This window comes from Plectropomus leopardus, chromosome 1 (assembly GCF_026936395.1).
Source record: "Plectropomus leopardus strain MGB_pleo_1.0 chromosome 1, ASM2693639v1, whole genome shotgun sequence".
Classification (NCBI taxonomy): Eukaryota; Metazoa; Chordata; class Actinopteri; order Perciformes; family Serranidae; genus Plectropomus; species Plectropomus leopardus.
In genome coordinates, this window is record NC_142176.1 from 26,357,681 (window position 1) to 26,373,894 (window position 16,214).

Consider the following 16,214-nt stretch of genomic DNA (forward strand, 5'->3'; position numbering starts at 1 on the left):
TGACCACCTCTGTATGTTGACTTTCTCGCTTATGATACTACAAACATATATCATTGCAGCAAATGGGTTTACAGTGGAGTCAGTTGAAAACTGGTGCGTCTCATTCAAACGCGTAAGGGTGCCTTATGTTTTGAATCAGATGCTGGAGGATGCTGACCAAGCAGCTGTATTGTAAACCCTGGGAATGAAAATGGGCTGTTTCAGTTTACATACAACACTAAATGAACCTCTATAATATGTCATTTAAAATGACAGATGATGAAAACCTACAATTATATCTAGCTGATGCTTCAAGAATTGAAATGCTGACATACATTTTCTGAATAAAATGTGAAATTTCACTCTTGACCACAGGAACATTAGTTTTCAGAAAGCAAGCAAATGGATTTTAAGTAACAGTTTTTTTTTCTTTCAGCTGCATCAACTGCATCTCATAGTCTTCCTCAGCTGTCAAGTCATGGAGACAGCATCACAACCATGACAACTGAGGAAACTCCACTCTGTCAACTGAGGAACAGTGCAAGATGTGGTGAAAAGCTAAGGAAACAGCTAAACCTTGAGTAAAGTTTTCTTTTTGTTAATGCATACTCTTGACTGCCCTTAAATCATAGTTAAAAAAATACTTACGTAGACATCTGGGGGCTGAGGCAGCATTACTCCAGCTGCCGTCCTCCAAACACGTTGCTGCCATTTGAACACCAGGGTCAAGGTGGAAACCATGGTTACAGTGGTAAGTGACCTGACTACCAACGGTGTACTGGTTAGCATGAAAGCTGCCATTGCCCGGCGACTGAGGGATGCCACACGAGACAGCTGCCGAATCACATAGAGAAGTGATGTGGGGAAAACCACATCAAGCAAGTTTGTTATGCTTGTCAACTTTTTATTATTATTACTTTATATGGTGAGGAATGTGTTAAAATATTACCTTGACAAAAAGGTGGTGGTGTATCCCACTGGAAAAGCCCATTGGGGTGAAGCCTGCAGGTGGCATTACTTGAGCCGATCAGGCGGTAACCACGGTTACAATAGAACTGAAGTCTGCTACCTGGACGGAGTTTTGTTCGGTTGACCACCCCACCATTCACTGGAGGGTCATTAATGCTACAGTAGGCAGCTGGAGAGACAGAGAGACAAAGAATATTTAATGAGAAGTATTTCTTTGTGCTCTAACTTCACAGGAAACTTCATTCATTTTCTGTACTGAAAATAAGTAGCTGGAGAGACACTAAATGTCAGTACCATATATATATATATATATATATATATATATATATATATATATATATATATATATATATATATATTTGAATTATGAAAAAAGGTGTGTATGAAAACAATATAGCCCTAATCCTCTGATTACCAGACATTTTGGAAAAAATATCAAATATCAGCTATACAATCCTTCTGGCATCCTAGCTAGTGTCAGTTTCAGTGAGTTAGGGGACAGATAGCAATTCAAAAGCCAGTGAACATGCTACCAACACAAACAGAATACTCAAAAACTTGTAGTAAACAAAGCACTCATTCTGAAGCCTTTCCAAGTAAGTTCCTGAAAATGAATATAAAAGCAGAACTGCGAGAGCATTGTTAACAATCTAAACATGCGGCACAACATGCCACAATGGACCACTTGGCTCTCCCCTCCCTGTACAATGTGGTCAGTGCTCCACCTGGTCTTGGCTCTTCTCCCTTTTGGCTTCACACTGGTGAAATGACTCTCCCACTCAAATCAGGACAACAGGGTCGCTTAAATTTTCATTTTCATCTATAAACCTTTCTTTCCAAGAAGCATCTTATGTCTTTCTCTCCCCAGTGAGACATACAGCCTCCCTTTTGCTCACTCTATCTGCTCTAAAATCTATCTGTTCTATCTGCACCACTAATTTTATATCTTATCATAACACTTCTCTCGACTATGATCATTCTGTAGTCGCAGAAATATTCAGTTAGGGGATGAAGGCCCAGTCCCTAAGTTACTTACTACTGAATGTTTATAATTCTAATAAAGGGACATGAACTCATCATGGATAAGATTTGTATCTGAAGGCTTCCATATCAGAGGAACAGCTGTTGTTTAATCCTGAATTGCACTGACAATTTTATTGAAACTGCAGAGGGTTGAAATTACTTCCCCTGTCTGCAGAAAAGATTGAAATTTCAATTCCTACATTAAGAAAAATCTTTAAAAAATTACCTTTGAAAAAAACATAGGGCACATCATACCTATATTTATCTGTGTTACAATAAGGAAATGCAGAACAGTACTTTATTAATCCCAGTGGTGATATGTTCAAGAGAGAAGAGAAATTACCACCAAACAATAGGTACATCATGGATATATCTATTGGTGTGTGTGAAAGCACATGTTCAGTGCATGCACTTTACTGGAAATGCAGTGAGAGTTTGTTGAGTATTTGTCCATCAGCTGCAGGATAATGGACAATGTTGAGGCAAAGAATGACAAACACTACATTGCAGTATAGTGTATTATGGTGCTTTTACTGAGGCTGGCCACTGAAAGATGAAAATTCGATTAATCAGTGGGAGACCCCTCAGTCAACAGAGATTTTTTTGTGCAACTGCAGACATTTCAGGCCCCAGATTCAGCCACAGTGAAAGCGCTCCTCACTCTCACACTGCTCTCCTGTAAAGGAATCTGCAGACCCAGACCCAGGGTGTGCCTGTGTTAGTCAGAGGCAGCTGCCCAGAGGAAGGGAGGCTGCCCGGTCAGGCTCAAAGATAGATTAGAAGTAGTGAATTTGCATCTCACAGCAACTTAATAGTACACAATCTCTTGCTAGGTAGTACACATTATCTTGGAGAGCTGACTCAGTTTGTTTATTGTATTATTGATACAACTACAGTTCCATTGCCCACTTAAAACATGTTGACTCCTAGAATTATTCACAGCTTGACCAAAGTCCACACGCACATTCAAGCAGCAAAAAAGAAAACAAAACAGACCCAAAAAAACACAAAATGATGCAGTAGATAGTGCAAGAGAGATAGAAAGAGAGTAGTGAAATTTCAAAGTGATTTACCCTGAAGCATACGCAAAAGCAATAAAACTATTACAGCTTTTAGAAAGGTCAGTGGATATAAAAACATGATACAATTAAGAACAATGCCTCCAAGGTCATTTCGAAAGCAAGCATTGACACTGTAAAGAATAACATGAACAATACAGACATGATGTATTTTCCCCTCCAAAACCCTAAAAACTTAATTGTTACAATTACCCTAAAAAGAGTCTTAAACCTGAAATAGCCCTTCAAAGTAGAGGTCCATGTTATATTCCACTGATAAACATGCATATCCAGTACAAGGTGTATAATATGAAGGGTGTGCTTATAAATACGGCCCACCTGGGCATTAATAGTGTATGGTAAGTGAAAAGTCTCAGCTATAAATTTTTGTTCTCTATATAGCCATGGTTGTCAGGGCAATACAACACCATGGGGAAAAGACAATACTATTACTTCGGGCCATTGTGCTGATATAACCCACAGACTAAAATACATCACTTTTTTTTTCAGAACAGAGAGCCAGGAGAATGACCTTGTGACTCACTCCTCACAAGTCCAAACGGGATCAGTGTCACTGTAAATTGTATTTTCTATAAGAGAAATTGGTGGTCGTCTTTAACAGATTACTCACAAGTTTAAAACCTTTGATTAAGGGGCGGCTGAAAAACCTCACAACCCAAACTGAACAAAGCTAATGATCAGAACACCATAGTGTTGGCAAGAACCTGCAGATAGAAAGAGATAATACACTCAATCTGAAACAATTGTCAAATTAACAAAGTGGATTTCCTAATTCTCTTTCGCTCTTAATTAGCCCAATGCATTAAAAAGAACATCTCCAATTAGGAGTGTCTTCTAAATGATCATGGCTCAGGTATCTACACCGTTGCTGCATCAATTCATTTTCATTATAAGGAAGAGTTGGGGTTGGTTTTTCATGCTATTACAGACAAATCACTTCAGCCAACATTAGCTGAAGATTTTTCAACACAGCAGGGTGTGTGTGAAAGCAGAGATAAAGCACAGGAGACAGTTGACAGATTTCTTGACATGGTGAGTAACTCATCTCCTTGTTTGCCTGAGCGCAAGTAATACACATTTATTTTCATTTTAACCCGTTCAGATCCCCCGTCCATTCCAATGCACATAACTTTCCTAGGATGTCTAAATCTATGATTTCTGTCATCTGGCTCCACTCAAATGCACAAACTTATTTGTTTAAATTTCTATAAGCCAATCACACTGTTTCACACCATCTAGAGTGGACTGCAGTAAAGCCATGCCACCTTTTTCACATGTCAAAATATTATATGACAGACTTATAGCTCCATTAGAATTCATTAGAATTGACAGTGGATCTGATTGTCACCGGAAATTGAAAAGGAAACTGTTTAAATGGGAAAATACTGTTTAAGCATGGAACTGTTCAGACTTTATTTTTATGATTTTTTTAAAGATTCTTTTTTGGCATTTTAGCCTTTATTAGATAGGACAGATTGATAGTGTGAAAGGGGGAAAGAGAGTGGGGACGACATGCAGCAAAGGGCGAGTCGAAGCCAAGGCCGCTGCGGCAAGGACACTGCCTTCATTCAAGGGGCGCCTGCTTTATCCACTTAGTCACTGGGCGCCCCCAGATTTTATTTTGATGATCAGCTTATAATATGTACAATTGATTATGTTCACAGAATATTCATCTAAGAAAGGTTTTCGACACACTATTTCAGAAAATATTTCAGACATTTTGAGTCTTGATGACAAATCTGGTGCAAAATATATATGCAATGTCTTTTAAGGCATCACTCTATTCATTAATATTATTGAGTTAACCATTCATGAATAATAAATAAACTTGTGTTTTTTGTTAAAATAATTCAACAAAGACCATTTGTTGTATTTTTTTTCTATTAGGTGGTTTCTACATTTAGATTCCACAACAGAGTGGACAGAAAAAACAATTTTTTGGCCAATGATTTATGAGTGCATTTTGAGTAAAAACTACGGGTTCTGAGTGAGTTAAAACTTAGAACAGAGAAAGAATTGGACAAGTAAACAGACATATATATTTCAACAGATAAGGAGATAAATGGTGTTTATTCTGCCGATATCAATGATAACATAACCTGTTAATTGTCAACAGAGTAATAAACAAAAAAAGGATAGAAGATAAAAGACACCGTATGTACCTGAGTATCGAATCTTGAATCCTCTCTTGTTGGTTGCATGGTCAGTGGACCATCGCAGGTAGAGCTGATTGGTTTTAGATGTGAAGTTGAGCTGAGATGAGTGGTTACCACTCAGAGCAACGAGCAAAGGGCTCTGTCCTGAGGATCCTAAAGAAACAAATGAATGACACTTCAAAAGTGATGTGTGAACAGTAGATGTATACATATACACTGTGTTTATATATATATATATATATATATATATATATATAGATATATGAATGACACAATATGTCATTTGTATAGTGTTCTAAGTGTGAGTTGGGGGACAGCACTTCTGCAAATTCCAATGCTCTTACAACCTCCCTGATGAATATTAGCCTAACCCAAGGTGGAGATGAACAATATGCTGCAGTCAGAATGTCTTTTATTGTTTCTGAGACATGCAGCACATGAAGGTGACAGCTTCATTAAATTGCTAAGTACCTCCAAACTACGAGTTGTACATGATTCTGATTGAAGCATATGTTTTAGCTCCATCTCAGGTTTATAGCACACAACCCTTCACCTGCGCTAATGTCTGTTATTTGAATCAAGCAGTGGATGGAGCCCGAAGTAGGTTCAGAAATAACTCTAGTCACAGCCGTCTACTCCACAATGATGCCATTGCTGTCAGCAACATCAAAGCCAACCAAAGTCTGTTTAGGACCAGAGAAGATAAATACAAACAGACAGAGCTGAGCGGGATACTCGTATTAGAAGTATATATGCTCGTTCGTGCTTGTGGATTCCAATACAGATCATATATTTCAAAAGCTAGCAAGATTTTATTTGTGTTTTGATGGGTTGTTGTGATGTTTGCCGTTTTCAAAACTAAGCTGTGAGCACTGTGAGCTGGCACTTGTGATTTTAAGAACTGATATTCTCATCCTGGCAAAAACATACACATATACAATGTATATACATATTAAAAGTCAAAGAAGAAAAGCATTTGATTACACACACACACACACACACACACACACACACACACACACACACACACACACACACACACACACACACACACACACACACACACACACACACTTAGTCTGATCTGCACAATTTTAAATTAATTGTTACACTACCTAGTTGGAACTCCTGCGGGGAAAATTCCCAATACCACAAATGAGAATTAAGTGCTGTGCATCTTATTAACTGTTGTGCTACTTTTCATAAACAAACATGAATTAAAGCTGTGTGTGAGTGTGTGTGTATGTGTGTATCTAGGTATATAAGTGTAGCAAAAACAAAGAAAAAAAATGTGCATACCATCAAAAATCTCCAGTTCATCAAACTGTTTTTCGCTGTGGAACATCTCTACATAGATATTGATGGTGTAACCTGGGAAAAAAAGACGGAATTATTAAAAAGCACATCCAAAAAGCTGCAATACGCAATGTAATGTATACCACACATACAAAGGCAGTAAAGCAAGCAAAAACATATATATTGATATTTATGCCCAAAGAGCAGCAGCAACTACATAATGTGCACACAGCCTTGCAAGCATCACTTTGACACAATCTGTACTTTATATTACCACCATTTCCATACATTGCACATACAGTCTCACACTGTACAAGACACAAACTCACACACACAAATAAAAATGCACATCCAGATGAATATTTCCTCCCTCACACATAACCCTACAAACACAAACAACAATCTAGACCAGAGGTAGGCAACCTGCAGCTCTGAAGCCACAAGCTGCTTTTAAGCTCCTCTTCAGTGGCTCCCTGTGGCTTTGACAAAAAAAATCCCATGAAAATGAATAGCTGTTATTTTTTGAACATTTCATTTTTCAATTCTAATTGTTGTAGGTCTAAAGAAATTCTTGCATTCTTCAAATGTAAAAATGTGTCGTCTATGCACCGAATTCAATATTTAAAAAACATTTTGTCAACTAAAATGTGCATCATATGTCTACAGCATGGCACCTTTTCCCCAAATTTTTCCCAAACCTCAATAGCAGTCTTGAGTCTCCCTAGCTAGGCTGGCTATGGATTCCCAATTCTAAAAGGGATAAGTCTCTAAGAAAAAAAGAGAATTTAATAGTGCGTGAAGAGATTAGTTTGCTTTCACCGCCAACACGGCAAATGTAAAGTACCAAATAATAATAAGACCATTGCAGAGGAGCTAGCATGTAGTAAAACATATTCATGAATACTCATTTAGACCAATTAATATTGTTATTAGGCTATATCATACTTAATAGGCTGTGTTACTAAATATGTTTTGCGGCTCCAGGCAGGTTGTTTCAAATTATCTTTGGTCAAAATTGGCTCCGTTGATTGTAAAGGTTGCGGACCCCTGGTCCAGACAAATACTGATCACATCATCGCCCTTCAACACACACTGTACCTGGAACCATATGTAGCAGCCAGGAACACGTCTGGCTGTTGGGGTAGTTGCTTGGAAACCCAGGGCTTAGTATCACTCCTGATGATGACGACCGCTCCTCATTGGCTGGGCACTGGGCTGGAGGGTTAATAATAGAAAAAAAGCAAGTCAGATTGATCAAAACTTTTTAAGGGTTTTCTTTTGTAAATTTCTAGCTTCTAGAAACTCTCTTTCCATCCATTCCTCCCTTTTTGTTTACCTTTCCACTCTCATTATCTGTATCCTTTCTCCACTCAAGGGTAAAAAAGATTACTTTTGAAAATGTATGTCTTATATGACTTGCTAGCATGTGTAGAAGTCATGCTGGAGCTATGACAATTTGTTGAATCTGAAGGCCACATGCCCATCTTCTCTGCCTTTAAAAGTTGCCCATTTATGAGCTTTGAGCACAAGCAAGATATTGGAAGCCTCCCCCATCTTTCTGTGAGATGACTGTTAAAGTTACAGAATTTCACATAAAAGTAGCTGAACTCTTAGATGGGGGAGCACTTTGGTTGCATGTCCTCTGATAAGAGTGCTGGCTTTTTTTTTTCTTCTGCTTTATAATGGAGAGGACACTCTCTTCACCCCACATGATGGTGAAGGCTGAGCATCACTTCAGTACAAAAAAAGGATTTTTTCAAAAGAGAAATTCAAATCAGTATTGAGTTGTCTTGTAGAAATAGCAGGAGCTGCTACCAGCACTTCCCAGTCTTGATGTGTTAATGCTGCTATCTGAAAACATAAAGTGCTTTTTTCCTGACGTCTGTAGTCTTAAAGTCAAAAGTTATGTAGGCCACAATGAACTGCTGCACCACTCAATAAACATACTCAACAAATTTTGAATTATATAGGGCAATGACATGTTTGTAGTTTTTTATCTTTTTTTTCACTTCAACACACAACACTAGCACTGCTGGACAATGAAAAACTGTCAGTGCAAAAAGGGTGTTTGAGGTTGCCTAACAGACCTTTCTCTAAGCATTTTGGTATATCATAGCAACAAAAGCACAGGTTTATTGATATCATTGAACATTACTGCAGTCCGTTTAGCGGAGCTAATTCCAGGGTCCTGGTACTGTGCTTGCTGGCTCACTGTTAAGCCTGTGCTTCTCCTGTTATGACCAGTCAAAAATAAATACCTCTTCTAGTGCAGATTTCATCTTTACTCTGGAAATATTTATTTTGCCTGTGGGTAGTAGGAGTGATAGTAGGCAAAATATTATCATTATCGTTAAGCAGCATATGACTGGATAAATGAAACTTAGATTATACTGTATGAGTTGTGACAGAGTTTGCAAACTGGTGTGCTGATATAGTTTTGCTGTTGTTAAACATGGTTGCCTGTGACTTAAATTTATCAAAAAAATGTTCACTGTGAAAGCATGCAAGAAAAATAAAGTTTTCCTCATGAATTCAATGTAATACAGTGTTAGCAATTGATATATTCCTTTAAAGAAGCTATGCTGTGGAAAATATAAACGCTTACATCAGAGAAATGCTCCAGCATGTGCTAGGGGGCAAGGATTTGTAAATTATAATTTTGAAAGTTAGTTTGTATTCATATTTTCAGTTGATTGCATATTTGAACCCTTTTAGATACAGCATCATCATATGATTTTCACATAGACATGCACATACAGTATACATTATATCATGTACAAAACTCAGGAGCTGGAATTCCTTACCTTGACACGTTGGGGGTGGGGATTCAAAGAGCAAATGGGAATTGAGTTTACACATCAGCTCTGCCTTTCCGACGAGTGTGTATCCAGGTAAACAGCGGTACTTCACAATATCTCCTAACAAAGGAAAATTAAGTTAAGTCTTCACAGATTATACAATTACCAAGTGTCCTGCAGAGTCGAGATGACTGTATGAATAAAAATCCCTCAAATCATATTCAAAGTTAGATTCAGATTTTCAAGTCTATCTTAATGCTCACATACCCAGGATATTTTGTAACGAAATGACCGCTTTTTTGGGAGAATAGCTTTAAGTATTCTTTGCTTGGGTTACACTGTTGCATGAAACAAAGACTTTGTCTCATCTGTTACATTGTATTTGTGCAATGAGTGGCTCTTCTTAGTACAGACAGGAGGAACAATTACGGCAATAAATAACTATCTCAGTGTTGTATGAGAGTTTTATAAAGGCCTGGCTTTTAAGGTGTTTATTTTGCAAGTAGAGAGCTTCAAAATGGTTAACATGTTGTTGCTCCACTTTGAGAGGCAAAGTTTGACAGGCTTAACATCTTAAAAGGGGTGGAGATCTACCACCTGTCAGAGAGATGTAATGCTCGCTTCAAACTTTGCCCAGGAGGCATACAGTGAGCAAGCTCACAGCATGGGGCATGGACTTCAAAATTGTTGAACAGAACAAACAAGAACATTCAGCCTCTCCTTGAGCTTGTTTTCACAGATTGTATAATTGGCTATTAGACTGACCAACAACAAAGGTAGAGATGTCTCTGAGGTACCCCATTCTGGCAGGTTTTGTGAATGTAAAATATACAGTACATGAACTCCAATGTTTTGGGGGTTTGTGAGATTTCTTTGTATGATTATCCCAAACTAGATCCCTTTGGCCTTTACTCTGTCACATAGAATGACTTAGGTCTTGCTGTGAGCATGTTCAAGCCTGGTGCTGCTGTTGTATAGTGCAAGTGGCAGTTATTATATTAAAACACTCTGGTGTAATACAATAGCACTCTGGATCACTGTTGTAATTGTCTTTGTTGTTCAATGACAATTTTTGAATATTAATATGAGGGCTAATGAAGACTTAAATGATCCTCAAATTTGATCAATGCACTTTGAAACATGTCAGGATAGTTCAGATTTTTTTAAATGGGGTTGTATGAGGTACTTATCCACAGTCAGTGTTTTTCATTCAGTGTATGGCGGTTGGCATTCCCCCAGTTTGGAGATGCAGACAGGAGTGCCAACACAGAAGCTGAGCGCTGTACTGCTCTGAATGGAGGTGAGCTGCAAAACATCTTATAGCCAGAAAAAAGCCACCTGAAAAAAATTAGTATCAGTCTAAGTGGACACTCTATTGAGAATATTTTCACCTCTTTACCTTGCAGTCAGAAAGGCCCTGTCCTTCGGCACAACATTTTCCCAACCTTAGAACTTTGGTATTGCTACTCTTGGTCAGACTTTTGTGGAAGGGACAACGGATAAAAGAAAAAAAAAAGACTGATTTTGAGAGCGATGACAAAATGCTGTTCACTGTGGAGACAAAGGGATATCTTTATGAGAGAGAAGTATGCAGAAGAACTCTTGTAGTGGGAGACTAAATGGGCCGAAAGAGAGAGATGTGTTGGAATATGAAAGTGAGAACATCTTTCAACAATGGAGAGGGGCTGTGTGACGGTAAGGTAAAGCGATGAAAATATTTTCAATATAGCTTCCACTTAAACTGAAATTGATTTTTACATATAAGAGGTTTTTTTTTAGATGGCTAAAAACATGTTTTTCTGTTAACCCCTGTGTACAGCTGTACATTATGCTTAGCCTTCTTGTTGGTACTCCTGTTTGGTTCTCCAAACCAGAAGCGGATAGAAGAGGGATCCTCAGTGCTCAGACACTTTTTCTGAGGTTTCTACCATTTTTTCCCCTGTTAAAGGATTTCCTAATCCACTTTAAGGTTCCAAGGACAGAAGGATGTCATATGGTGTAAAGCGTTCTGACGCTAATTGTGATTTGTGATACTGGACGTTATAGATCAGACTGAACTTGAAACTGAGTTGAAATTACCCTTGGGGCATGTCTTGAGATGGCCTAAAATGAACTTTGGCATGACTAATCTGTAAAGCACTACTGGGGTTGCCTTTGGGTATGAAATGTGTCATAAAAATAAATTTGCCTTGCCATGCCTACTGTAGGTAATACATTGACTAAAGATAAGTACCTCAGTACACAAATCCCCACATCAAATATTCCAAACTATTCATTCAAAAAGTTAAAAACAAAACAATCCCCCTAAATCAACCTATCATTCAAAAATCAAGTAACTTTGCTGAATTCACAAAAAGTTGACATTTCAAAACGTGTGAAGAGAAATTGTTGTATACTTTGCCAGCAGCTACATGGACTCTGCATAGCACTGGCAGAGTAAATTGATCTTGCTGGGGTTTTATGAAATGTCTGCCCCTCCCCCCCAAAAAATTACAGCTCCCGTTGATCTGAAAGGTCACCAAACCTAAGAGTAAGATGCTTTGAGCAAATCAAACAAAACAGAGCTGAGGGAAAATGGAGAGCTTGACAAGCAATTATTCGTCTGAAAATGAATGTTTGTAAAAAGCTTTGGAGCCCATATTTGGTGTGATATTTCTATATCATACATAAATCAAAGAGAGGCTGGCCTTGATGTGTTTAGCCTGTCTTAACAAAATTCACAGATGTCTTTACAGAACAAAACTTTGTGATTAAGTACACAGTTAGTTTACGTAATAGTGCTATTTTCTGATAACAAATATTTAATACTCAAAGCAACGTTGCTTTGCACTCTAGCTTGCCAATAAGATACATCATTTACTATAAAAACCATTGAGAAATGTTGATGGTCAGGCCTATATTTTCACCCCAAACTTCTCTCTGCACTGTGTGTGCAAAAAGTTGCACTTGATATACAGTAGATCTTGAATGGAGAATGGTAAAATATTTTCCATAACATAATTTTCTTTTGTGACTCTATCTCTCTTTTGTTTCTTTCTGTGTGTCACAGAAACACATGCACACACAGTGTTACACAAAATGGATTTCACTTGAAGCAAGTGGGTCAGCTTCACTAATAAAGCAAAACATAATTAACAGTGACAGACTAATGTTAGTCTGCTATATTTAGATTATGCATGTACATGGTAATGTGGCCCATGAGTGGAGTAATTAACAATCAGGAGAATAATGACCTCCTAAAAGACTGATCAGGTAGTTTGTCAGTCCTGTCATTAGAATACCGTAGAAAAAAAAAAATCAAATACTTTTTTATTTAATTTTAAAGAATGTACAAAACAATGTGATCAAAAAATGTGCTAAATTTACCACATTTGATGCGGGTTCAGCTGTCTCGTTATCAGTAAAAATGTTTTGTGGCTTATTTCTTTATGGTTATTGCTTAATATTTTCAGTGTTTTGGGGAAAATCTTCAGCTTCTCTATTTTCAACAGAGTAAATCGGTGCAGTGGCAATTTCATTCACCTGGGATCTCTTGTTGTTTTAATGTATGAAAGGGTCTGTGTGATTAATCAGGATTATTACCTATCTGGAAGTCTTCGTCTTCATAGATCACCTCTGCATTATCCACGACAGGGGGAGCAGGGCACTTCTTCAGACGGTAGGCTGGAGAGAAAGGCAAAAAAGTTTGAAGACATTTTACATTTTAATTTTTTTAAAAATTTTTTTAATACATACAAAGACATCTACAGCATTGACATATTTTCTTACTTATGATGGATGACTAATATGTGTAGTGATTACTTTGAAAAGGATTTTTTAACAATAGGTACCCAAGACTACTGTCACTAATTCAGTGTCTGACCAGATGTTCCCCAAGTTATGACTGAGTAATGGCCAGGAAAGAGTCATTACATAGCATTATGACATCAAATGATTTTTGACCTTTTGGATATAAAATGTCAGGACTTCAGAATTTTATTCTATTACACATTTGTGTGAAATTCTGTCATAATTAGCTAATTAATTTTTTTTTTTCTTGACCATTACACATCTAAATAGTCCGTTCTTGAGTCCACTTGGACTTTTGTGCCTAATGTGAAATTCCCTTAAGACATTCCTGAGATATCATCTTCAGGGACGGACAGATGGACAGATGGACAACCTGAAAACACAACACCTCTGGCCACGGCTTTTTTGGAGGCATACAAATCCATGTTTCTTTCATAATGTTTGACAGTTAAATCCATGTACATGAGCCAAAGAAATAAGAAAACATAGATGTTGCTTCACTGTTCTTCATTCTGTGGCTGCAAATGAATTTATTGACATCACTGTTATGACTCTGGGTCAGTTTATTTTGATGTGTCAAATCTACCTCTCATCCCCTCACAGTGTGTGTGTATGTGTGTGAGTGTGTAAGGGACATTAGAAACAACTGGTGGCCTTTTGATTGGTCCATTGGAAGGGATTGCTGCCTGTGGATTGGGTGAATGGATGACATGAGTCCTCTTAAACTCCAGCTGACAGCAAATCTTCCCTCCTTCACAACCTCTACCATTTCCGACAGTGAGCCAGAAAAAAACAACCTGTGCTTTTGCATCTTTCGCAAAGAGCATCCATGTGGAGAATAGGACTGGGGATATAATCTTTTTTACTTAAATTATCCAGTCAGTTCTTCAGGGGCAGCCATGCTTGTATCATGGCATTACAGGGGATATGACTTTGACATGAGGATACTTTGTGCCTCACAATGTCCCTGCTGCTATGCACTGTAAAGGTTTGTCGCTGTTCACTCAACCAGAACTAGAGCTTTAAATGTTACATATAGTATGCAGGTTCATGTCTTTCGAATGCCTAATCTAGATCGTGACCTTGCCTTAATTGTACATTTATGTGGTGATATTATTTAGGAATAGTACATTCTACAATCTAGCATGTTTCTGGTCTCTGGGCAACATAATTCACATGCACTCATGCCCATCTGAAATGTAGAAGAAAAGATAGTATATATGTACCTGGAGAACAGGTAACTGAGAAAACAACAATAATAAAAATGTTATTCTGGACTCAGGATGGTCTTGTTGGTTCAAAGAAATATTACATGATTCAGTTGAAAAGCACACAGTGTCAAACTCCTCTAGAACTTCACAACAACTTTAGAGGTGAATTCCAGCTTCAAGAAATAGTTTCAGTGACTTAAACAACAAACATAAGTAAACAATCATCAATTATTCAATTTAAACCACACTGTTTTATTTCTCAACCTTCATATTATGGGAGAAATCTGCTTTGCTACAGTAGCTAGGTGAAAAAAAATGTTTTCTTATCTGGGTGATCTTTTTAAAGACTGACTCACTGGTTCCATGAACAGAAACATATTTTGATTTTCAGAATCTGATAGATTCTGGTAGCATTTATAGTAAATAATATCCTCAGCTTTTAACCAAAGACAGAGTTTGTATGTTTCCCTCAAAAACATGTGTTTGAGATAAAAGAAAACAATGCAGCAACAAGGTGTAGAGTTGTACCCTTTGTCACTGTGGCTGCATAACTGCAACAGATGCTACACACTACCAAGGATTCTTCAGAAAGTGTTTCCTATTGAGGTAAAACACAAAACTGAAAAACATGAGATGGACTTATTCAGAAATATAAACTTGTTTATTCTTACAAATAGTGAATAGTAGCAGAATAATAGAGGAAGCACTGGAAAGAGTGAAAGAAGAAATGTAACCAGACTCTATATTGTGTCTCTCAGAACTTTTTTTTTTACTGTAAAGGCTCTCTGACCTTGTCTTTTATAGCTATTCACCGGTTATGGAACTGATAGAAGTAGGTGCTGCAAAGCACTATCCACACTAATACTAAGACTATATGAGGATGTTACTTTTTACTAAGAAAATTTGTTTGGTATTTGCAAAAACAAATCATATGTAGAAATACACAAAAAGCAATCTTGTTCATTATGTTGTAGTGCAGCATAAAACTTGGAACTTGGTATATTTGTCCCTATACCTGTGCATTCATGTGTGTCTAAAGTGTATCCAAAGTGCTGTAGAGTCAATAAATAGCAAAGTCAAAGCAAAGTATGCTGTAGACATACATATGACAGTAATTATACTACAGGTAAATGTGTGTGTGTAAGCATGTGTATCTGTACCATGAAAGTTGAGAATGAAGAATCCTCCAGTTGAAAAGTCAGAGTGAAAGCGGATCAGGACCTTTGGGCTGGTACTGTAGGCCGACTCCAATGCCGTGTTACCACTGAAGACACCTAGCTGAGGACTAGACGTATCTGGGCCGTCCCTAAAGGCAGTGAGGAAAGAGAGAGAGAGAGAGAGAGAGAGAGAGAGACAGACAGAGAGAGAGAGCGAGAGAGAGAGAACAATATTGACAAAGGCTGACAGGGAAAACAGGAGATACATATAAACTATTGCAGCAGTGAGATGGAGAGATAAAATCATAGCATTTGGCAGAAGAACTATGTGTATTATGTACAGTGGGCTGTTTTTTCTGATATACTTTACTACACAAACCATTGATGCTCTACATGACAAGAAAGCTCTTACATTAACTAGCTTCATGATTTAAAGCTTTATATGTCACATACTCATATATTCAATATGTACAGTGAAATAGGGGAGGACATGCTTCAGAGGATGTGTTACATGCTTTATTACCATGATAATAATAAAAAGTAAAAGTAAAAAAAAAACAGTATAAAGAATAGCATTTTAAGATGAAAAATATAAATATAAGTGATGCAAAAATAATATTATTAAGAATTATATGTTTTTGTCCTTTCAAATTTCTTATGTTCTTATTATACATACTTGATATGCTATCGCAAAAGGCAATATTTTGGGTCGGTCTGGCAAAATTATGTAAAGAAAAAAAAGGCATTGCCATATTGG

At 37.4% G+C, this 16,214-nt stretch overlaps 1 protein-coding gene across 2 annotated transcripts in view; it reads right to left on the reverse strand.

The window, feature by feature from the left end:
- Positions 1–16,214, reverse strand: part of LOC121944114 (CUB and sushi domain-containing protein 1-like) — a 464,794-nt gene that overhangs the window by 55,877 nt on the left and 392,703 nt on the right. For both annotated transcript variants that reach the window (XM_088078923.1, XM_042487796.2), the window contains exons 46-53: positions 15,461–15,606; positions 12,883–12,963; positions 9,307–9,420; positions 7,601–7,717; positions 6,506–6,577; positions 5,213–5,359; positions 929–1,117; positions 628–813 (exon numbers count right to left, since the gene is read on the reverse strand). In XM_088078923.1, the coding sequence (XP_087935049.1) occupies positions 628–813; positions 929–1,117; positions 5,213–5,359; positions 6,506–6,577; positions 7,601–7,717; positions 9,307–9,420; positions 12,883–12,963; positions 15,461–15,606 (1,052 nt within the window). The remainder of the gene's footprint in view (positions 1–627; positions 814–928; positions 1,118–5,212; positions 5,360–6,505; positions 6,578–7,600; positions 7,718–9,306; positions 9,421–12,882; positions 12,964–15,460; positions 15,607–16,214) is intronic.